Genomic DNA, 24,674 nt, shown 5'->3' on the forward strand with positions numbered 1-24,674 from the left:
TTTTGAAGGGTACAGTTAGAAAAATCAAGAAAGAATTAATTTAAAGTTACTGTAAGATGATAGTTGTGCTTGGCTCCTGCATTATCTTACTGCTGTTGTAACTCTGGCAGCAGGAACTTGTGGAGCACCAAAAAAACCCCCCAGAAAAATGCCCTTCATAAGGTGGTTGCTTCTCATTTCTGCCAGAATCACATTCTTTTCCCAGTTTAATTCTGGACCCGCATTCATTTGCCCTTTGAAAAGGGGGACGTGAGGAAGTACAGGTAAGTACATTAAGCACAAGCAAAAACCATCAGAGTAAACTGGCGACGTGGTGCTTACGCACAGCCGGGAGAAGTGCTCCCTTCAGAGGAAAGCCCGTGTGGTGGGTACCTGTGCGGGGCTAGCGCAGGGAGGCAGAGCCGTCCTCTCTCTGAGTGTACCCCAATGCCGGGGCTCCTGCTCTGGGTTTGCGTTACTGGGGTGCAGCAACCGCCGAGAAGTCTCTCCAGTGTGACTGCTGAGTAATTGAACCCAAATCTGGTTCCACCATCTCTCCGGGAATAAGAAGGGGAGGCGGATGCTTTTCCATCTACAACCACACCGATTCATTTAAGCTTCCTGCAACCCACATCCGTGACCCTGTAGCCACCCTGTAATGTGCAAAGAAACCTGTAGTCCAAACCCTAATACCCCCCGGCAGCATCTCCTGGAGCTCTGCCACGCTTTTCTACGTATCCTGCCAGACTCGTCCGTGTCCAAGCTGATATTCATAAGGCCGTTTCAAATAGTTTTGTTTTCCCCTCATTTCTTCTGCCTGATTCTAGTTTCATCACAAAGGATTTCTTTACCTCTTCATGCTTTAAAGCACAACTCAGCCTTTCTTCTGGATACCTGTATATGTATTTCAAAACTTTACAAGTTCAAATATGGAAAAAACTTCTCTGGTCCCAAGCTAGCAGTTTTTCTCAGCATTAGGATCCGTGCTGGGTACAGTTATCTGTTGCAAATTTGGCACACATTAGGAAGTTCATCAGCTTGACTCTCACCCCAGTAATGATTCTTTGAGCAGGGGAAAAAAAAAAAAATCAGCATCTTGGAATTATTTGTTACTCTCGCGGTCCATCACCCTTTCAGATTAGATTTGTCACTCATCCAAGTGCCCTGAAGCAAGATTTGTTTCTGTAGTAAGGGTCCTGGTGAAGGTCCTATTTGTTTATTTTTATTGTTTTCTTCTGATCCCAGCAACATTTTTATCATGTACTTTGCTGTTCTTTGGTTTTCCTTTGATAGTAAGTGGTTGAATAGTACACCTACTGTGCACATATTTGTTGCTGGTATTCATTGTTTTAAGGTACTTTTTAATCAATCCTCCTAAAAGCAATTTTTTTTTTGGTTGTCAGCTCAGTTGTCAGGCTTGACTTACTGAGTCTGTACTGAAGACTTTTGCTACATAATTGTTCAATGTCACAAACTTAATGTTTTTCTTGTAACTGGCAGAGTTGCACTGAAATCTTTGGGCTTCTTCAGCTACTGATTTAAATGAAACTTTGCATAGCAGAAGCTCTCTGGTGATGCTGTGCTGCACAGACAGGCAGCACACTGTCAGCCAGAGATATTATCTGCTACAATACCATCACCTGCTGCACTGCGGTTATCTCACTTCTGCAAATCCCTGTCCTGACCAAGGGAGGAATGCCTGGCTCAGACCCTGGCTGTAGGGCGATGCAGCCCAGGGCAGGGGTGAGCACCAGCAGCGGAGGGGTTGGGCTGCACAGGTCTGCAGTGCGATGGCAAGGGAGGAACATTTCGGTACAATCCCCGAGTGTGCTGTCTGTGAAGTCCTCAGGCAGATCCTGAACTAAAATCTCTTTGCCTCTAGCTTTTGGAGATGCTTCAGGCCAGCCTACATACACAGGGTATCCCCAAGTTAAATGCTGCATGGGAATTCATTTGGAGTATATCTCGCTTTTTCTTGTGGCGTTCATCCTGTAAGCTACTTGGAAAATATTGCCCCAGAGGATCCCATGATTAAATTTTAAACACAGTCTCATCTAAGCCAATGGTTAAGGTAAGTATGTGCATAGGTGTTAGGAGAATTGTGGGACAGAATGGGATTGCCTGGTGGTGCTAACGTGAAAGCCTGATGAAAGAATATGTCTGTGCACATCTTTGTATCACAGCAGCGAGCAAAACAAATGTTGTTTTCCATTTTATTTTAAATCACCTATTAGTATCTTTCCAGTGTGCTAGTAAAACTGTCTCTTGAAGTAATCCTTCCGAAGGAAAAGGAAATTGTATTTTATGGGAGCTTTTCATTCACTCTATAAGCATCTCGTTTGAATAAAGACATTCCCATTGAGCATCCTTTAAAGTGTACGCCTCATCTGCATGCGATGGGTAGGTTAGTCTTTCATTTGAAATATGACAGCCAGATCTAAATTGCCTACTTAGAAGCTACAGATGATAATTAAGGAGAAAGCAGCTAACTCTTTGTGCTTTGCAACTATCTTTCTTTGGAAAAAGCCTCTGTTAATATTCGCACATTTCTGTGCCAGACTGCACTAGCCTTTATTTTTTATTATCCGTTTGTAGGAAATCTTGCTTCAGAATTCAGTGGAAAACATTTTGGCCAAAAGATTATAAATGTCTATTATGGCTGGGAGACCAGGAGCTGCTGATAAATAGGAAGTCTTTAACCTAAGTAGTTGCCTGCAGTGCTGACTTTCAGGCAAACTATGGCAAGCTCTCCTCTTCCCAGCTGTCTTGGACTGCCGTACCAGTTGAGGGTGGGAGATAGGAAGGAATAAAGTCATCTAGTCACTTAACTCCTTAAAGTTACTGGTTTAATTTTTGCACGTGTTCATCACACAGAAGATGCCCCTTCTGCACAGGCAAATTGTGGCCTCATAACACCTCCGAGGGTAGACGGAAGCAAGAGCAAGCCACCAGAAGTTGCACCAGCTTCAGGTGTGCTCTGTGCCAAAATGTAGATGCCCCAGTTCTCAGGCGGATTTGGCAGAGCTCGCGGGAAGGTGAGAGGTGCTAGTTAAACTCTGCGTGACCCATTCAAGCTTAACGAAGGGAGAAATCTCCATCCTGGAACTCCTTAGATCAAAATGCGGTGCCTTTTGAAAAGCTGTGCTTTTGCAGAAATGGGAGTTGCAGGGATGGTTGGGTGAAGTTCAGCAGCAAAGAGCACAAGCTGCATCGTCGCAGCGGTCGCAATCGGTTTGGTCCATGAAAGCTGCATCCATTTAGTCCCTTTTCTTGCCAAACTGTGACCGCCTCATCTAGGACTGCAGATCTGGGGTTAACATCTGAACTGACAAGGAAAGGTGTTCAATATTACATCAGGAAAGCTGGGGGTTTTCATCAATACCCCGATTATATAAACTGGCTCTTTAGGATAGGCACTAAGGGCTCGGTCATGGCTTTAATTATCTTCTTCCACAACAGTTTCAAACCCTGATCTCAGCAGTGCTTTTTATACCTAATGTTGGCCTCTTGTTGAATAGATTTGCCTAACAAGGACTTCTAGGTTTTAACTACTGTGAGCGGAAACTGGAAATGATGCAAGTGAGGAGCCTAATGTTGCATCCTGCTGAGCAAAATCCAGGAAATAAATCCTTCAGGATACAGATATCTCTAATTGTGACACCTTCACAAAAGTCTCTTCGTATTTAATGTGACCTAATGGTGCAAAGCAGTCTGAAGCATTAAGATGTGTTTTTAACCAGGAAATACATACTTTTTTTTTTTTTTTCTTAGTTGAGATTCATACATTCTGGTAATTTATACAGCTGTCCAGAAAACTGCAGCTCCCTTTTTTCAAAATCTTTTTTTTTCCCCAATGGAAACCCAGTAAAAAGATTTTGTTCCATAGTGAGATGAACACAAGAACTTTCTGAGCTATTTAAGGTATGGCCCCAGCACATGGCTTCCCTGTCGGTGAGGGCATCAGAGACCTTGGTCAAGTCTCTGTACTGAAGCAAGTCCATAAGCAACCTGAACGAGGAGCTCACATAGCCAAGCTTGAGTGCTTTAATCAATGAGATATTGCCTTAGTTAGAGCTGTTTGCTCTTACATTGTCTCCTGGGCCAGGGAAAAGGTGATACAGGTCTGCAGAATAAATGTATTTCTTTTTAGCTTTGAATGAACATAGTTTTTAATAGGAAAGAATATTTCACATTTTTGTAACCAGCTCTAGTTATTATTAGAGAGTGAATGCCATAATTCAGAGCCCTGATAGGATTTTTGTTTATTTGTACATGGCTACAGACTAGTGAAGTAATTAAAATGTGCAAACTGGTGTTCTCCAGTGTCCAGGGTCTTCAAGGACCACACTGGCTCTGGGAATACTGTCTTTAGACCAAGAGGTTAGTAGAACAGGAGAAAATGTCTGTGCTTTTGTACTTGGACAGCTGTGGTCTGCAGTAGTGGCTGGCTGTTAGAACAATGTACAATTTAATTCCTGTTGTCAGGGAGTTTGATGAAATCATTGCTGATATGATTAAAACAGATAAAAATAAAGATGACTTCCTGGCTTTTCTAGTTTTGAGTGCCTCTTCCTGGCCCCAATTACAGTCTCCAAAACCCACTTTGTAGAAGTCTTTCAGATTGGCGACTTGGCCAAATGATGGTTATTACTGCCAGTTTGCACTTTTTTTTGAACTGTGGATAAATGTGAGTATCCTCTTTCCAGCAGTGAGAGACTGGGAGATGCTTCCAGTCACTTGATGCTTTGTTCCTGCATGAGATCTATAGAAAACCACCAGAAATCTGATACAGCCACATCTTCACCTTCTCTTTGAGGCTGACCCTGTGCATGTGGTCCTTAGCACAACCGATGCACTGGGTCCTATGAAGGAGGAGATCATCCACAGCCCCCACAATTTGCTAGCTGATCTGAATGGCTTAGCTTCTGTGCCAAACTTATTTTGTACACAGCCAAGAAGCCACAGCCCAAGGCTGGCTACATAAGTGGCAAAGTCTTTGCTCATTCACGCCGCTGGTGTGTCGGATGGTGCGCAATGATACGCTGCTTGAGTAGGTGAGAGGAGGAGGTCTGGCTGCCAATATTTGTAAAACTGTAAAGTCCCCAGTCTGTTGCACAGCCAGGGAGAGGCTGACTGCTCCAGCCAGTAAGCTTGTCACGGGACAGCAGCTCTGCAGACAAGATGACTTTTCCAGATGTTGAGGTCTTCTCAGTTGCCGCTGCCCTCAGTGTTCTCCAGCTTCTACTTTGTAGTTTTTAATCCCTTAAAACTTGAAGCAAACACATCCTTGAGTGCTGACCCAGCGCTGTAGAGGAGACTTGTCTTGCTTTGCACCTCTTCAGAATGCTCAGCTGTTGTCTTCTGTTACGAACGTCCATGCACAAACATTGCATGAACACGGAGCTCGTGGATGCACAGCTGGCTGGGAAGTAAATGGGAAGGAAAGTGGTAGCAGCTTTCTGGAGATGGTGTCTCTGAAGCAGAGAAGGAAGAACACTGCTGCTTAAATCCCTGTTAAATTGTAGAAGCTTTTCTTTTGGCACTCAAAACAATTGGATTCTTGATGAATTTGGATGGTATTGATCCGGACTGGCTTATTTTGCTTCATAGAGGCTGTATTTTATGCTTAACACTGTTTTAGTGCCAGAAAAATTCTTCATTAATACTTTAGCCAGAATTTGTTCTTAAAGTGGAAGTCACTTTTGGATTTGTTAATACATGCGGCATTTTCATGATTTGAATTTTTAATATATATTCATGAGTAGTCTCTGCGGTATTGTGCAGTGATGGTGTTTTATCTGTGCCTGCCACAAAGGCTTTTTCTGAAAGTCAGGCTTTTTACAACTTCCCTTGCAAATTTCTTCTTGTGCTTTTTCATGCTGCCAGTACAAAAGCAACCAAAGCAGAAGCCCTTCAGCTTTGCTTTGTTTGGCATTTGATCCCGTACCCCAGACAGTGTGTGGTGACCCAGCTAGGGGACAATCAAATACATGTCCTTCCCCTTTTTCCTGGTCTCAAATGTGCATTCGCTGTGCGGCAGCCCTGAAGGTTTTCCCAGGACTGTAGGGAACTGGACACATGGGATGTCTTTGGTCTCCTCTCACACCTGGCTTCTACATTAATTTCTTCTTATTCAATAGGCTCTGGAGAGGGTGGGTATCCAACCCCATCCAGCATAACCCCACTCAGTGAGGTACCTCTCGCTGTCCTGTCTGGACTCCCAGAAGCGACACTTCATGGGTTATTTGGTGTGCGAGTGCCGGCGGTTTGTCCGCGGGTCTGTTGGCAGACCTGCAGGTCTGCCTTGGCTCCTGCCCTGTGTGCTGCTCAGCCTGCGATCGAGCCCGTGGGCTCCCTGAGAAAAGGATTTGATGTGCGCTTCGAATGAAAATATTTCAACTGGGAGTTTTATTGGAGTCATGCTGTAAAACTCTACAGAGGACTTGATTTGATTGCTTTAAGTACCTTAGGACAGTATACTTGGGAAAATTATAGTTAAAATACATAGTTAACATTAAAATACAATACAAAGGAATAAATGTTGCTCCATCTTCTGTAATTGCTCTTGCATTTATCTCAGCTGGTCTTGGAGGTGAAATTGCTGCTTTCAGGGTTTATAGACCTAGATTGAACTGTATGTGAACCCTGCTTCTCGCAGGGCAAAGGATTTATTCTTTCAGGTGGTTCTGGCTGAACATCAGGTGATGCCCAAGAATTTGGATTGATTTTACTTGGGGCTGTTAGCCCATTTGATTGCGGAAGACGGGGTGGACTGCAGTTGGCGTGAGTGTTACGAACCGATGCGACCAGCAGCAGAGCGTGTTGGGAAGGGGAGGCTCAGCAATCGCACATCGCTCCATGCAAAAGCACTGCCTGGGGATTTCATACACCCACTTCTCAGAAACGGTTTTATTAGATTCAATGACTGGTTTTTAGGCCTTTGCTTTATGCTTTCTATTGCTTATGTTATATGTCTAGATGTTTAGATTTTTGTAGATTTTTCTCACGTGGAAGCTTTTGTTCTGCTCTGACAGAGGCTTGTTAGTTTGGAAGCTGATTCCTATGTCTGTCCAGAGGAGAGGGCAGCAGGAGGGACATCAGGGCTAGGGGTTCAGTCAGGATCTCATGGTCGGACCGGGTATGTGGCAATGCAAGTTCACGCCTGTGGCATTTCCAGGCCTCCTAATTTGTGTTGTTGCATGGACACGATGACTTTTTTTAAGATAATCAAGGGTTACCTTCCTTCAGAGATAGTAGCTAAGCTTCCTAGTGACTAGGAAGCAGTTCACCCCAAGAAAATAGCTCAGCGAAGGGCAATCAGAGAGCAACGCCACCAGGCTGTACCACAAAGAATGTAAGTACCCAATCTGAGAACGTATTTGGGTTTGTAAAGACCAGTGGAGTGCTATGCTCTGCTCGCACAGCAAGGAAAAGCATGTGTTTCTGAGAAGAGCTGTGAAAATATCTCGGGAGATAAATCTGGGTCTAGATGTAGGCTTGGAAGTGGGGTTGGGATCACCCACTCAGCTTTCCGAGCGCTCCCGGCGGCGCGAGTTCTATAATGAGCCGTTTTATTTCCTTTTTTGTGCTACGGCGGAGTACTAGGGCTTGCATGACTGTTACGTGCACAGTCTGGGGAGGTTCATTGCTATGGCTGGCACGCGTCCGGGACGTTTGTTCCTCCGGGAGTGTAACGAAGCTGTTACGCAGGCTGTTTTCCAAGAGCTTTGTGAATGCAATCACTGGGAGCAGGTCCTGCAAGAGGGATCCCAAGCTGTGGATGCGGCGCTGGTGCCCTCTCCCCACCGCTGCTGGGGTTGTCCCTATTCCAATGTCTTTAGACCCCATCCTCAGATGGGGTTTGTAGCTTCCCTACCTGGAGACCTGAGCGCCTCTGGCTTGCTGTGTTAACAGGAGAAGAGATGCGAGGTGGAGAGGGATGGAGCAGAGGCCGTGCGTGTCGCGCAGCTCTGGGTGGGCATCGTGGTGTGCCTGCTCCGAGCCGCGGGCGCCGGGGGAATTACCACCTCTCCCAGCGCGGCGCACGCAGCGTGGTGTGTTGAGACAGCAACTGTGGCTGACAGCTTGTCCTGTTAAAAACAGTACTGAAGGAAAATAGTACTGGCCAAATGTTTGCACAACAGCTATGTGCGAGTGAGGGTTGGGAACATGACAAGTAAAGAAATCGAAAATATGGGGTGGGGGAGGAATATTTTCCATTATTTTGACTGGACATAAACCAGAAAAGAATATAGGTTGCTACAGCTTTCCTGGTCAGCTTCCCAGCAGCATCTTCTGGGGTTTTTTGGTGATGCTGCTCTGGACGTGCATTTGGATGGGTATAAGCCACTGAAGGCGGCTGTGACAAGGGGGAGATCTTTAGGATGTTCAAATGTCCAGGCCAGGAGTTAGGAATAAATGTTTGCAAGATGAAGTATATATTTGTGTGAAACTACTGGTAGCGTTGAATAATTCTAGAGAGATATGGGCTTTGGGATATTTTGGGGAAGAAATTGAGAGGTTTCATTGAGAGGACAAAAGTTCAAAGTGAAATACTTCCAAATACCCTTTGACTAGCAAACTGTATTCATTCTCCCTTTAGAAAGCAAAGAAACAAAAGACCAAGCTTGAATTGCTGAGTGCGCTGGAGAATTTTATTTTTGTTTCCTCTCACCAGAGAAAAACGAACTGATCTTGTAGGGATAGGTAAGGGGTAGAAACTAATGTGCTGCTGCTTTGGAAGGGGAGGAGACCAAGGAGAGGAGGGTACTGAAGGCACCTTTGGGGAGTCTGGAGGGGGTGTTGCTTTTGGGGGGCTGGTAGAGTGAGGTATGGAAAATTGCTGGGACAGTTAGGAAATATCGATAAGCACCTCACAGTTTCAAATGGCTGTGGCACATGCAGGCAGCGCTGAGATGTGCATCGTGGCAGAAGGGCAGTGGGAAAGGTGGGGGACAGGAATGCTCGAGTAAATGGTAATTTCTTCATCTTGGGAAAAGAGCTATTAGAGAGCAGGCTTCGGGTGAGAAACAGTCTTGTCGCTGCTAGCAAAGGGGTGGAAAACTCTGGTTTTGCCAGAACATCTCAGGTGCAAAAGAGCCAGGGAGCTGTCACCTCCATGGTACCTGCTGTCCCACTGCTGGGCTAAGCCCATCGCATCCCCACAGCTGTCCAGGGCTCTGTTAACATTTCAGCTATTGGCCTTTGAAGGGCTGGAGAGAACTTCAGCATTAATGACTTCAAGCAGTTCAAATGTGGTATTAGCAGGCTGGCTGCCTCAAAAAGAGACTAACTTCAACAGATCCAGGATGCCTGGGTGCAAAGATTCAGATCCTGCGGGAATTACTGGATAATGGTTATAATTGGCAAAATATGTGGACAGAGGGCAACTGCTTGGCAGCGGCTCGCTCTGCGAGAGTTGACGGCGTGTATGAGAGCTCGTAGCATGGCTTCATTGCTGCAGGGTTCCCCCCTCAGGAGTCTATCCTCAGAGAGCAGGCCTGGGGGGAGCAGGAGAAAGCTGCAGAGCTCAGCTCCATCCACCCTCCCGAAGGCTGGAAGGAAGCCTTTTCCGTGTGTGGGCAGCCTTTCGGATAGCCAGGATTTAGCACCGAACATGCAGGGATGCCCAGCACCGGGGGAAGTTCTTTGCAGTGAAGAGCACTCTGTGCGTTGCTTCCTCCTTGAGGAAGGCTGTGAAGAGTGTTAGAAGAGTCAACGGACCTCGATTTCATTAAAGAAAAGACCTTTTCTTTTAAGGCAGATTTCTACTTTCAGCTGAGTATTAAAGGTTGCTTTTAAAGTATTTTTCTTCATGCAGGTGGTATCTCTAGGGAAGTCTTATGGGAATGATGAGCTCTTCTGTGAGAGGAAAGGCTCCCACTTATTAGTGTTCTTCCACTAAACCTATGAAAAATCCATATTTGGCATGTTGAGAAAGGGGCATTTGCCCAGGGACTGGCAGGCTGGAGGCACTGGTGTGAAAACACATCAGCATCGTCCTCTGAAACGCGGGACCCACAGTGTTTCCAGGGCTAACTGTAAGAAATGCCTTTACTTTGTATCCCAGAGAAAGGAACGCAAAATCCACTGTCATGTTCTTGGGCCTCAACAGAGCGATTTGACTTGCTAAGGGGCCCTGTGCATTTCAGCATTTCATTACTATATTTTGAAATTTCGTTTTTCCCTCATTTTGGATATTATCAGCCAAGATAAACATTTCACAACAAATTCCTCCATGAGCGCTACCTGCAGTAACTAATTTCCCGTGGTGTATTTCTCTCATTGCTTTGCAGACAGTAAATACAATTGACAGTTTGACTACCAGAAACAAGCAAGGGGGAAATAAAGCCCAATGAAAGGATAATGGATCTCTGGATTTTTGCAAGCACGTGTGTGGGTGTTGCAGATTTTGCTCAAGCATGTCATAGACGGGTTGGGGGGTGGATTACAAGATACTATTTTCAGAAAATAGGACAACCTGCCAAAACAGATAGCTTTTTTTCTTTTTTGCCTGTTTTTCACCACATCCTAGTAGAGGAATGGAGAAACACTAACCCCCATTGAGAATTTTTGGAGGCAGAACTAACCCAGGCGCTGATCAAAGCCCAGGAGAGGAAATCTGTGCCGGTTCGTCAATAATACTTGAGCGCGTACTTGCCGTTAATTGCATGTTCTGTTGGTTTCAAGTCTAAGCCCTCTGTGCGTTGCTATAGGGGGAGGTTTTGTGAGTCAGACAAGTTTAGATCACTTTGTGCATAGTCTCCTGCCTGGGCTCTTCTGTGTCTGCTGGTGGAGTGGGACATGGGACAAGACGGGTCTTTGGGGCGGTTGGCTCTGACCATTTTTGTGCTCAAGGATCATCAGGTGGACTAGGCTGCTTGAAAAAAAGAGGGGCTATAATTAAAAGCAAATCGTGGCTTGAATATCAGACTAAGGAAGTTCAGGAAGGAAAAGCAACTTCACATTTACATGGAGAGAGCACAGCTTCTGCTCCCCCACGCACATGTCACAGCTGTGGCTTTGTTCGGTGTGTCTGGCTTCATGTATTGTTTTCAGAGCAGGGGTAATTAGTGTCTGAAAACGTAGCTGCTCTTTGCTATTGTGGAACAATGTAAAAATCCTTTTTTTCACTGTAAAACATTCCTGCCTTCTTTTGATCTTGTCAAGCTAGACAATAGAGCTGTCTTGTCATCATATTTCCCACGGCAACGGAAAGTTTGCCAAATGGTAGAAGAAATCTCAGAAGCCTTTAATTACTGTGACTTCATCAGTGAAACTTGACTGCCTTTGGTGGACTTGCTTCAGATTCAAGTGAATTTGAGGGAATTCGGACCTGGATGGCTTGGCAGTGGCAGCTGTTGTTAGCAAACAGACCCAGCAGGCAAAGGGGATGGTGTTGGTAGCGATGAGCAGCAAGGCTGACCTTAGTGCTGCTCTGCTGAGTGTGGGGTGCAAGGTCACATTCCTGAGTCATCGGCTTTATTTCTCGATTAATAACAATACTTAGCACAATACAGGGCAAATAGCGCTGTCCAGCTCATTTTTAGAGGAACTTGACGGGGGGAAGGTTTTTCATTACTTTTTTCCCTAATTAGGTAAATTTATTACTGAAGTGTTCCTTATTTGCTTTGTCCATCAATCAGCGACAATCACTTCTGCTAATGCAGCCCAACAGTATTGCTCAGATGTTAACAAAATGCAAAGGGTCACTCTCAGGGCTCCTGATTTTATTTAGGACATGGAGAGGCAAAGGTGAAATGCAGGGGTGGTGCTGGAGGTAAGAAAAGCAGCAGAAGGGAGACACTGGCCAAGGATGACTTGAAGGAAAAGGTGGGGTGTAAAGAATGAGAGATAAGAGAAGATGAAACAGGAATAAGTCACAAGGAAGTAAAAGGCAGAACAGGTAGAATTGCATCAAAAGTGGGAGGCAGAGGTAGAGGCAATTAATTTTTTGTGAGTCATCACCAAGCCACCCTGCCCCCAGAAAGGCTGACTCAGCAACATCGGTGGAAAAATGAGAGCTTTCTCTCCGAGATGCCATTCTAGATCAAAGAGGTTTCGATTAGTAAAACTGGATTTTCTGTCACTGATCCTCCCCTGCTTTAAAGAAACTTTTCAAATGCATCTCGTGAAGTCGGCATCCACCCTAACCACCCCAGGGCTTGGCTCACTCATCTCTCTTCCCTGCCATGTCTCCTCTTCCCAGGTCTGAGTCACGATCTATTTTGGGGCCCTTTGCACAACTGAGATCTTGGTTGTTTGAGCAGAGGTGAGGTGGCCACAAGAGGCACCAATTACTGCACATCCTCTTAAGAGGCTAGGGAAATCTAAAAAGAAAAGCAAGTGAATAAAAATAACTTGATGGAAGAAGGCTTCTGTGATCTGGTATCCCCGACAGATGCTTGGCCACAAAAGCCCTGCTGGGAAGATACGAGTGTGATGTTAATATGATATATGAACATTTTTTTTTTCTGGCTTATGATTCAGAACTAAGGTGCAGTCAGGAAAGCAGGGAATAGAAAAGGAAAGTGGTCTCAGTTACTTTACCATGTTTCAGAAAGGCTGGTGGGTTGTTGGTGATTAGACTGGATGGGGCTGTGGTGACTGAGGCCAGTCAGAGGGGCAGGGGGTGGGCAGCAACTCCCAGTCTAAATCTTGTTAGAAACATTCCTTAAGTTATTTCATCGTTGGTACGCGCAGGAGTTTGAACTGCTACTTGCAACACCATGCGTTGCCCGGTGTGCTATTTCAGGACTCCAGGGAAGAAGAAAAATACTACCCTAAAGACATGTTTTACACAATAAAATGCACACAGAATTGCCTTGTTCTTTTTTTCCCCCAAAGCAATTGGATTGTATTTAATGTAACTCGGCCCAGTTCCATAGTGCTTGTGCAAGTAATGTGAGGGCCAGAGCAATTCTCTAAAGCCTGTTTGCAGTGTGAGGTGGTAACATAAAACCGTAGAGCTCCCACCGTCGCAGCAAAGCCTGGCTTTCCCGTGAGGGGCCGGAGCCTTCTCGCTGTGCTCAGCTGGAAAAGCAGATACCGCATCCTGCAGCGGGGCCCTTAAAAAAGCAGCTGTGGTACCCGAGTGTGGCAGTTCGAACACAGCAAACACGGTTAATTATTTAAGAGCCAGAAAACGCTACTTAAGCATTTGGTGGTTTGAGGGGGACAACCAACAACAAAACCCAACCAAACAAAAAAACCACACAATCTTGAATGCCTCTGTGTTGTGTTGCAAAGTCTGGGCTGATCGGGGAGCCCTGGGTCTGCCAGTGGGTGGGAGCACAGCGTGGTCCCCAGGTCTGGCTCTGCGATGACACCGTCGCAGGTGTCCTACCCGCCCCAGGCTGCAGACCCGCGGGCTGGGTGGAAGGTGGTGAAACCTGGCTTGAACCCAGCCTCGAGCCCTGAAGTAGAGATAAGGACCTGAGGAGGACCGTGAGCACAGCCCCTCTGGCTGCACAGCATTGCATTCCCATGGGGAAGGAGGGATGGGGTCAAGTTTCTTCCTGATCCAAAACTCCACAGAGGCTGCCACTGTTTTTAACGGGTTTTGAACCGGGTTTCCCGGTTTCGTTCTATGTCAATACAACACCCGAGCAGCTGGGCATGAGGAAAGCAGAGAAAGCTTTCTTTTCCGACCGTGCAAATTATGCCTTTCAAATCTTTCCGTAATCCTGGTGATGGATAAAACAAACCCACTTTCTCTCCAGGCTGCAAAATTGGCATGACAGGCACTAGGAAATCTTCCCTCCCCTTTCTTCTCCCCCTTTAGGAAAGAACAATAAGCCCTGACGAAAAGCGTGTGTGCACTGATGCCAGGAAGCTTTGAAACCAACTCGGGAAACTGTCTGATCATGAGCATTAGAGTCTCTCTTGTGTGTTCAGTTTTCATCAGACTTCGCTGCGTTCACGTAGGGGAGGCGAGTCAGCCGCTGCTCATCTCCGCAATCTAGGCAGACGCGTTTCTTGTTTTCATCCCACCACTACTATAGCGACAGAAGCTCAGGGAAGAAAATGCCTGAGGCAAACAACCAGCGTTATGCATCAACCGCTGATGAAAAGGTTCTGCCTACGCGTTCGGGTACATTTAGTTTGGACCAGGAAAAGCAAAAAGTCATGCAATCCTCCGACGTCCATTAATCCATCTTCTGTGATTTCTACTGCGGGTACTTTGTTTTCCTCTGGGGACCTAACTTTTTATTTAGTCATATATTCATGGCTGCTGCTGCCGTTGGCTCGCTGTTGCACGCATTAATTGCCCTTGAGCAGAGGAATGTCTCCCAGAAGGCCTCATCCTTTCTCTGCACCAGATCATAACTTCTTTAATTGCTGCCGTTAACTTGCTGCTGGCTTCATCCCCTCCGCTCTCCCTGCGTGGAGCAGAACAGCGCGATCCTTCATGGGGCCCCATGTCCCCACTGATGCTAATCTGGGCTATGCAAGAGGACTTGCCAAAGTACCCTCTCCAAGGATCCCCTTTCTCTTTGTGAATCAGAAATTAAAATTATTACAGCAAAAAAAGGGTCTGGCAGGAGCTGCCAGACTGTACCACAGATCTATTAGCTCGGTCGCTGCTTGCAGACGGTGCATGAGTACAAGGTTAGGGCTTTGATTGCTTGAACCAGGGCATGTGGACTGTTTCTTTGACCCAAGTTGCGTATTTCTGCTGCCGCTTGGTTTTAAAAGCTTTTAATGTAGAGGCACTGTATGGCTTACAGCCCTATGGGCTAACAGCCACGGATAGCTGTGCGCTAGGCGGTTTTACACAAGGAAGTCGTGAGCTTCCAAACACAGGTATCCCATGGCCTTAATATAGAGGATAAGACCTGTTTTCTGCTGCCTTGATTATAAGAATTCGAGAATCAAATCATTTCCTATCTTATCCTTTTTCAGTTGTTGCCATGGCAAAACCCCAGAGAGGAAGGGGGGGATTGTACCAAGACATTGGAACATCAACTTTTCTCTGAGATTGATTAAAACATGTGTTCAGGTCCTCAGTCTCACCTAGATGCTCACATGGAAGTAACCTCACGTGTACGAGCAGCTCTGAAGAGCACAGACTACTTATAGGGCCAGTTATTCTAGCAGGGGATCAATGTGCAATCAGGAATGAGCTAGGGAGGCAGAGCAAATGTATTTATTTCTTTATTCAGGTAACAGTTTCCTTTTTCTGTACTTCACCTGCTGCTCTTTGGGATGTTTTCCAGGTTGCATCAAGTGAATTTCGATGCTCCCACTTGTGAAGGCAAGCGCCGAGAAAAGCTGTCCTTGATAGGGGACTTCTCCTCTTCGGCGGAGTTCTTCGTCACCATTGCAGTCTTCGCCTTCCTCTACTCGCTGGCTGCCACCGTGGTTTATATCTTCTTCCAGAACAAGTACCGTGAAAACAATAGAGGCCCTCTAATTGTAAGTGTGCACTTGCAGCGTTTTCAGGCGTAGGTCTTAACCTCTTGCTTTTTTGGTGGTTGAGGCTGTGGCGTGGTCTGGGAGATCCAAATGGCCCAATGTCCAAAGCATCTCTGCATTCACCTGGTTTTTTTATCTTAATGGTGATTTAAACTTTTATCATCAAGGGTAACAGAGACTATGTGCAGGTGGAGTTCAGTCCTAATCTTGTATGTACTTGTGGGATTCCCTGCTTTGCCCCCACTGCCTGCAGTGATGATGTTCACACAAATAATGAATATGTTGCAGGATTGGGGTCCAAGCCTTACATCTGTGACAACAGAGCTTCATCGGTGGGGGGAAAAAAGGGAAGAGGAGATCTTAGGCATCATCCTAACAGATAAATAAAACCATGTCCCTGACCAAAGCCTAGCCAGGAAGATTGCTTTTTGCTAATTACTGCTGAGTTCAGCCAAATTATTTTCCTTTGGAGACTTATGTGGCTGGTTTTCCAGTATTACCTGAGCTCCCAGCTCATTCGTGTCTCCACGCTGGTTTATGAGGCTCCTCACTTTCTAGTTATCATTCTATGCACCCATCAAGCTGTGGCTGTTTGTGCCTTTATTTTTCTTTTTTACTGATTCCTGAAGGCTTGTGATAAAAAGCAAGTGCTGCTGTGCATTTGCTTTCTCATAAATCAAGACTGTAAAGCCAGTGAGAGCTATTTTCTTCAAGGTGTCCGTGCATCCCGCCCTGTGAGATACCCCTTGGTCTTGCTAGGCTGTGAAGGGCTGCGTGCTGGTCCTCCGCTGTGATGAAGTTGGGTCAGGTCTCTGCACCTGCGGGCCGTAGGGCTGCGGCACACTCTCCCTTCCACGGGCAACTCTCTCCTCCCTGACTGCAAGGATAAGGTTACGCTAAGGTAGAGGAAGTATTTCTCTGAAGTCTTGGTCTGAGGAGAGCAATTCGAAGGGAAGGCAGGGGGAGTTTAGTGAGGACTGACGTAAGGAATGAGTTAGTTCTGGATTTCAGAAAAATCTAAAGTTTTATGACTGACGGAAACCTGACATTTGGCTGAGACTTGTCCTTAAGTGACTGAAAGCCACAAGTAAAGAGCATCAGAAAAATATAACAGAAAGGAAAATAAATCACCAGCGCAGAGAGACTGTACCTGTTAGAGGAAAATACTACAGTAACGGTAAGCAAAAGATTAAACTGTAGGAAGGTAATCTTAGCATCACGGGGTTTTGAGGGAAAGATTTTCCTGCTGCAAGGAGATGTGAGTTGTTTTATTTAAGTTTGCATAATTCAGAACTGATGAATTGTTACAGAAGGAAAAATTCTCGTTCCACATCAAAGGAAATGAATCTTCTTCATTTGGGGGTTGTTGGGACCTTTCATCTCTCCCTAGAAAACAGTGAGGAAAGGAGGGGAAATCTTCACAGAGAAGAGGTAGAACAGGCAAGATAAAGAGGTCCCTACAGGAACAGTAAATAAATAAAGTGCCTTGCTTCTGCTTGATTCAGTTGATATCAAGTAATATCTCATTTCAGACTGTCTCATTGAAGAATTGGTTGCAGAGATCTGCCATTTTCATTTTCTTGCAGGAAATAATTCTTTCTTCTGACCAGCCACATTATCCTGTGTAGCAATAGGAAAAGGAAAGAGAAAAAATAATACTAACGTGTCAGATTATGATGAGGCCGTTTGCCATTGTCCAGGACTTTCTTGATACAGCCGCTGCAGTCGTGTTTGTCAGAGGATACACGGTGCAATCCACTACAGCATTAACGTGGCATTGATTTAATTTGTTCTATGTAATGGATTGTAATTTAATCTACAGGTTAAATTTAAGCAGTCTGTTACCAAAGCTTCTGGTTGCAATTTCCCAGTCTTTAAACCAAGCCTAAATGAGCTTATTTTTTCAGAATATAAAGATGCTTGTGAGTTTGTCCTACAGCAAAAGCAGCTCCTGCCAGTGAGTGGTGTTGGGAAGTGGCTGAGGGTTAACGCTCAGCTTACGCCTGCCAGGAGGGGAGTCCCATCGGCCCCAGCCACATGCTCCAGCATCTCCTTTGCACTGCCAGCTCCGTTGTGTTGGCTGGTTTTAGAAAAAAGATGCTTTTTCACCTGGACCGCATCCTTGCTGGTCTCTCCGGAGGCTGCCCAGTGCAATGATTGCAGCACCACAGCCTGACTGGGACAGGGTGCGAGTCCTGCTGTGCAGTGGAGGTGTAAGGGAAAGGCAGAGCCCCAGGCAGAGAAAAAGCAAGCAGCTGTAGCCAGGAGGAATTCAAAGGCCAAGGGAAACTCAGAAGGAAAACCAGCTTCCCACGGCTGCAGGGCTCACCTAAGGGATGGGACACGTTGCGCAAAGGAGGCAGGCGACGACGCATCCTCCAGCTCCAGGCAGATGCTACCCTGAACTGACGTACCCAGCAAGATCACACATAGATCAGATCAGATGTGTGACTATGTCTCATCCCTCAGATTGTTCCTCCCCACGAAAAGCGCTGCAGAAAACCGTGAGGTGCTTTGTGCACGCCTGCGTCCAGCCAGCGGTCCCCAGCACGTGTCGGTGCAGGAGGCAGGGCAGCCCTCGCTCCTTCCTCTTCATCAGGTGGGATCTGTGTGCCAGGCATCGTTTCCAGACTACCAGTTCTCTACCTCCTAGTGAAGAGTTAGAAGATGATAGTTTCATCTGTCCTTGCTTCTGCTGCAGTGCCTGATCACCATTTCGTATTTAAAACCATTCCCATTTTAAGCCTTGTACTTCCTTTTGGCTTGATATTTGCTCAGTCTGGGGTGACATCTGCCTTTAAGCAGCACCCTCTCAGAGCTGGCTGCCTTTCCTCCTGATAAATTTTCAGGCTTTGAAAAATGAGTATGACAGGAGAAGTGGAGAGAGGGGAAAAAAACTTTCACTTGAAATTTTAAAATATTTTTTCAAAAAACCTTTGCACAGGCAGTCAGAGCACCATCAATACATTACCAACTCACAGCGGCCTGACTGGATGCAGAATATATGATTATAAAGAATGTAATGACTGCTAAGTCACGAGAAACTCGCAGAGAAAAAATCGGTCACAAACGTTTCAAGTTTACCTTGTTTATACAGATACAGGGAAACCCAACCGCATGTGCTGAGTTCTCAGCGAAGCATCACTTTAACTGTGGAAAAATATTTTAACGTTCAGTGTGAAGTGAGACATCATGGCAAGGAAATATTTCCAGTAGGAGAAGCCATTAACTCCTTCCATGGCTGTTTGGGTGGCACCAGCATATCTTACTCACTGCGCAGTGAGCCGTGTCTGTTGCTAACGTCGGCCGTCCGGTTTTGGGGACAAAAATCTTCCTTTTGCTCACACAGGGCCCCAGTTGTGTTACTCATCCGTGATGGAGGTGGGAGTCAGCCCTTCCCACGGGGCTGTCAGCAGCGAGCCCTTGCCGTGTGTGCCCTCCGCCTGCACCACTGGCTCCACGGAGAGATCGTTTCGGGGGGAGCTTCATACTGGATAGACAAACCTTGGAGAGGACCTTGGATTCCCCATTCCTAAAGGACGAAGGAGCAGTTTACCAGGGATTAAATACCTAATAGATATGTGCAGTGTGTTTCTGAACTCTGCAAACTGCAGCTGTGAATTTAATTTCGTTGCAAACTCCCGCCTGATGCATGTGTACGCCTGGGTTACAACAAGTCCAAGCCAGTTTCTCAAATGACTGATTAGTGCTCAAGAGCCAGAAACATTTTAAAGAAATTAATTGGAGATGGTGACTTAGATTTTAATGAATGCGATGTACAGAATCTCACCAGTTTTCAGTATATCTGCATCTCTCAGACCACCCTAAGCTGGTTTCCACCGGTGTAACCCCTCGTACCCTGGGGAGGCATTGCTGGTTTGCAATGAGAGTGGAGATGAGCTGCACCCTGGGGCTGCCACCCCAAGCACCTCTGTCCTGGTGCGCTGCTTCAGATCTATACGTTAACAGCTGCTTGCAAGCAGAGAGTAACCGACCCAACAGTTAGTCCTGTGCTGAAGTGTTAGGGGACCAGGGGTAGATGCTTCTGGAGTAGGAAAATAAAGGAAAGAATAGTCATGGTCGATCAGTACCCATCACTCAGAATTCTTACTTTTTCCATAGTTTCTATACCTCATATGTACTCCATTTAAAACACACATTGACAACTCTTGTCTTTGTGTACTTTCAGGCTAGTCTTTTGGAAGTTATAGAATGGCCATGAAAAACCACATGCATTCGTGTATAAATGTAAATCACTTTATTAGTATTACAATCAATTAATATAGAAGCATAAAATTATTTAGCCAAGAAAAGTGACTGACATAGCCCTGAAAAGAGATACTTCATTTTTATAATGATTACTTGATAATCTCATTCTTACAGTGCATAAAGATGCTTACATGTAAGAAGATGAGATCTTTCCCTTGCATCTGGAGTCCTGTGAATAATCACATTAAGCAGAAAGGCATTTGGTTCTTTACATATGTTGCGGTCCAAGTGAGTTAAGTACACTCCTAGTCTGCTCTTCGGAGATGTCTTTGATTATAGGTTTTATTTCCTCCCCTTTGTCCAGTTTTCTAGAAAATGGATAGGAGAAGAATAAAGAGCCATCTGTAAAAACAAAGACTGAATCCTTTGCAGTTAAAAAATGAAATTATGAATAACCTGAATAATTCTTTGCATTTCAAAGAGCTGTTTCAGCCCGCTGCTGTCATCTCCCTTTTGAAACACAAGACGTGGTGACCTTGCTGTACGTGCTGGTGCCTCCCAAAGGTCTCTACACGTCCCTGCCAGAAGCAAGCTTGCCAGGCCGTACACCATTGCAAGAAGCGTGTAATTCTTTCAAAGCTTCATTCGGCAGAAAAATCTGGGTTGGGACCTTGTTCAAATTTAAAAAAGATCTAAAATGTCACTGTAGGAAGGTGTTTGCTGCCTGCAGCAACCTGCTGTTGGCCACTTTTCCAGGCTAGGGCTGGGGCTATGGCTTTTGCTGGAGTGGTTCTTGAGTTTCTAGGTTGGTTGTGACTGTGGCAATAAATCCTCTGAGCGGCTTGCCCCTGCTGGGGTAGAGAAATCTCCCTCTGCTCTTGCGTGGCTGTCCATGAAACCTGTTGGCAGTGCTGCTGGGCTAGACAGGCTCCGGCTGGGAGGGTTTATAGGCTTCGGCGTTTGAGGAGTTGCTCCCTCGTACGCTGTAAATGTACGAGAGGGTTTTGTCAAATGAAAATGTTTTGTAGCGCGAGCGTTAGGGGATGGAAACGCTTGCGGAAAGGCATGGAAAGCCCCGTGTGGAAGCCAGTGATGGGGCCAGCAGCTGCGGTTCAGCGAGGGAGGAGGGAGCATGAGCACAGCAGGGATGCCAGGCACCCTCCGGCTAGGCCAGAGCTGAGGTTTGACATGTTTTCAAACAGAACAGCCCAGGGCTGTCCTGCCAAACTTGGACCACGTTGGCCGGGAGGGAGAGCAGGGCACGGAGTGCGCGCGGGGACACGTGCGTTACGGTGCTGCGGGGGGTGCTGAAGCCACCGATCCGCTCGGAGCAGACGAAACTCGTCCCCTTTCCAAGTGGACAAGCAGCTTCTGCAGATGCTTTTGGCTGGGTGAGATTACACTGGACACTGGGGGATCCGAAACTGCACTCGGGAGACTTAAGTGACTGTGACTGCCCCCTCCACAGACAGGCATTTTGCAAAAGCCAGTAGCTTCATAGCAAGGAGAAACGTTTCAGTTACCGTGAAAAGAAAAGGCATTCACAGTTCTTTTCTAAAACATATAATGTATAAAATTGTTCCAAGTAGGCTTTTTTGGCAAACTCAGTAATAGCAAGTTTCAACTTGAAAAAGGCAGCAAGAATTTTTTTTTCCCTGTTACACATACTTCAGGCTCTTAAAAACTCCCTCCTTGGATATTCAGCATATTTTAAATCTTGTTTTCTGCTTTCTCCTACACTTTCCTATTTTGCCTCTTTCCCAAAGGCACCTGTAGGCAGACCAAAGTATCTCAGCTGAGATCTGAGAAAGAAACTTTGCAATTAGGAGTGTAGCGTAACCGTACAACAATACACACTGAAGAGATCTGTAGGCACCATTTCAAGAGAGCAACTACCAAAATTACTTTGTTCCAAAGCAAAAAAAAAACCAACCACCCATGCTATGGGGATATTAAACATTCAAATGCAAGATTTGTTTTAGTATGCAGACACTCTGGCTTTAATTACCAAGGAGAAATTCCCCAGATAGACATTAAGCCACAGAACAGCTTAGCTTGAAATTCACTTTTATTTTCAGCATGTCATTATCTTGTAACTCTGTTCCACCCAGAGCTGTGAAAATGTTCAGCCAGAAATCCAAACCCACTTGAAAACAAGAGAGGTTCAAGTTCCAGCCAAAGAGGAAGGTTAGCAAAGATTCAAAATAAATAGGAAGACGCAAGTTTGCTGTAGTCGTATATTTTGCTCCTGCGTGGCGCAGAGGAGACGGAACAAATCTTCCAAGAGCCCGAGTCTGGCCATGTAGCCTTGGTGAGAGCACCTGCTGAGAAAATCCTGGTGTTTCATTAGCCTTTCTCTTCTATCTTCTTGACAAGCTGCTGGCTGGCTGGTGAACGGGCTGCATCGTTTTTTCTCCGAGTCCCACCGTCCGATCTTTCCCTTTTGGCTCAGTGTGTTTCTTGCGCCCAGCCAGACTTTACAGTTTTGGGGAGGACTGATCCCAGCCCCTCCAGGAGCAGGGACCCTTTCCCCAAGGCTCTGATCTGCTCTCAAATAGAGGAATTTGTGGCAGGGAGGGCAGGATCAGGCAGGGTTACGCTTGGGTGGACACCCTGGTGCAGGGGAGCAGAGGAAGTCAGCAGAAGCCTGGAGGATGGGGTGAGATGGAGAAGACAAGACCTGGACCTTTAGGACCAACCCAATTTTGGTCAGTTTGTTTTCTTCAAATTTCTACCTGCTGTTACGCATCTATTTTATTTCTATTGCCAACTCACTGATTGCAGAGTCTAAAAGTGTGGTGGCATTGAGAGAGAATTTCTTGTCATTTAAAAAATGGATTCCCCAAAACTCTGGTGTGTGTCCATCTATTGTGTCAATTGGAACTTATATGGGGGCTTGGCATCCAGGTAGATAACATGTCAAGCCTTACAGCAAATAAAGAGCATATCCCATCCATCGTAATCCACAGCTCAGTGAATATCTGGTGTTTCTACCAGCTGGAATTTTTTGGAAATGTTTGCATTTGAACTGTTGCCTCTAGGAGTTCGTTTCTCTTTCAGTTACTGCTAGGACATATAAGATACAATAATGTCTTTTGCTGGAAATCTCCCTGAGAAGAAAAATTACTCTGGGCTATATGCCTCTGCCTACCCAGAGTCTCTTTGGGTGTTAAGATCGTTGTCAGCTCCTGGGCTTCACGCTCTTCAAGAGAGCCCATTTGGGCAGCACGAAGGGAGATCAGAGGAGCTCAAAGCTTGGTGGCAGACACAGGCCTGCAGAAAACAAATTGTGGCACTGTTAAAAGAGAAGGATGTGTCCTTTGGGAACGCATCCAAGCACAGTTAATTTAATCCCATCTGCGTGAGCGGAGAAATCCTTTGTTCGTGGCTCACTTGTGCGGCTGGTTTATTGACTGGTGCCTCTTCCGTCGTGACGGGGGCTCGCGTCCTCCGTCCCTGCGGTGCCGCAGAGAGCTCCTTCCCCAAATGTCAGGTGTGCTCGTAGAAGGCGAGAATGATGTTTCCTAGGGATCACTTATTTCTTTGGATAGCGACCCAAAACGCTGTGTTCTTAACGAACGTTTTCTCTTCCTTCCATGTACACCTTTACTTTGTAAGGGGGAAGGGGAAGGAGCCCCCATGGGAGGTGGGATATCAAGACGCAGCGATGCAGTTAGTGGTATGTTAGACTTTGGCACCTCTACCATCTGTTCTGGGCTGACAGATGGGATGGAATATGACAGCAGAAAGGCTCTTCTGTTTTAGCAAGACACAAGAAAGCTCGAAAAATCACACCTCCTCCCTCCTTTCCCCCCAAACCCACACAACAACAGTGTCACTTGGCCACTTGTTCTGGCTAAGACAAGGAGAAGTTTATGCCTGTGTGTGCTCCTGAGAGTCTTTCGAGGGAAAAGTGAGCAGAGTGGTTCAGAGCAGAGCTGCTCGGAGGCGCTGGATCCCGGAGGGACCGCCACCCCTTCTCCCCTCTCTTCACATGGATGAGAGGAGGCAATCAGGAGCAAATGCTTTACCAGGACAGAGAGGAGCTGAGGAGTCTCTGTGCTTGGCAAGTCTTGCTGTTTATTTGTTCGCTCGTGATAATTAGTGGCTGCACGACTCGTGCAGCAGGGACATTTGGCCTTACCTGTAGCTGGTGAGAAAACTCCTCATCTGGTAGCTGAGGATTAGCCAGTTTCAGGTTCTCCCTGAGATGCTGCCGCAGATGGAAACGCTTCGTGTCGGAAACCCACCCCGGCTGTCTGTAGGAACACCCGGGGCGAGAGCCAGCCCTCAGGAGGGCCCAGCTCCTTTCCCGGCATCTATATTTTTTAATTGATCCCAATTCATCAGCCAGGTGCCGTGAACAGCCACGTTTCCAAGGCAGCTCAGCATCCTGGGTACCGGCCACAGGCTTGTGGGAATCTGGCCTTGAGGTTGGAGATGCAAATGGCAGCTGAAGGACTCTGGCCCATTAGGCACATCAAGAAATTAGCTGAAAATTAACTCCTGAAAATTAGCTCTGTAGGTGATGACAGTAATCGCAACCTTCCATGAAGTAACAAGCTCTTGTTTTTTCCCCTCCTCTGATGCAAACTTTCAGTTTTCCCGTAATTTTTACTACTTTTTCTTCCTAGCGGACACACCAGTATAATGCTTCTAACTAATTTGTCTTTTAGGATTTCATTGTGACAGTGGTCTTCTCATTCTTGTGGCTAGTGAGCTCATCTGCTTGGGCTAAAGGACTGTCAGATGTAAAGATTGCGACTGACCCAGACGAAGTGCTGTTACTGATGTCTGCCTGCAAACAGCAGTCCAACAAATGCTTGCCTGTTCGCAGCCCTGTTATGTCAAGCCTCAACACTTCGGTTGTAAGTGACTTTGATTATTCTTTTCACCCTTACCTTGCAAACGTATTTTCATCTCTTTTACCCGAGTATTGACCTAAACGGGCTGGTGTAAACCAGTTAGCTGAAGTTATTTAATTGGAAGTACAGTCTTGCTGCGGGGAAAGGCAGAGCGTGACTCACGACGGCTATCTGCTGTGGAGCAGCAGCGGGATGAGCGTGCAG

General features: G+C 46.2%; 1 protein-coding gene across 2 annotated transcripts in view; it reads left to right on the forward strand.

The window, feature by feature from the left end:
- The window catches only part of SYNPR (synaptoporin), a 112,069-nt gene that overhangs the window by 85,071 nt on the left and 2,324 nt on the right, over positions 1-24,674 (forward strand). For both annotated transcript variants that reach the window (XM_049826097.1, XM_049826096.1), the window contains 2 exons: positions 15,198-15,396; positions 24,282-24,473. In XM_049826097.1, the coding sequence (XP_049682054.1) occupies positions 15,198-15,396; positions 24,282-24,473 (391 nt within the window). The remainder of the gene's footprint in view (positions 1-15,197; positions 15,397-24,281; positions 24,474-24,674) is intronic.

This window comes from Accipiter gentilis, chromosome 23 (assembly GCF_929443795.1).
Source record: "Accipiter gentilis chromosome 23, bAccGen1.1, whole genome shotgun sequence".
Lineage (NCBI taxonomy): Eukaryota > Metazoa > Chordata > Aves > Accipitriformes > Accipitridae > Astur > Astur gentilis.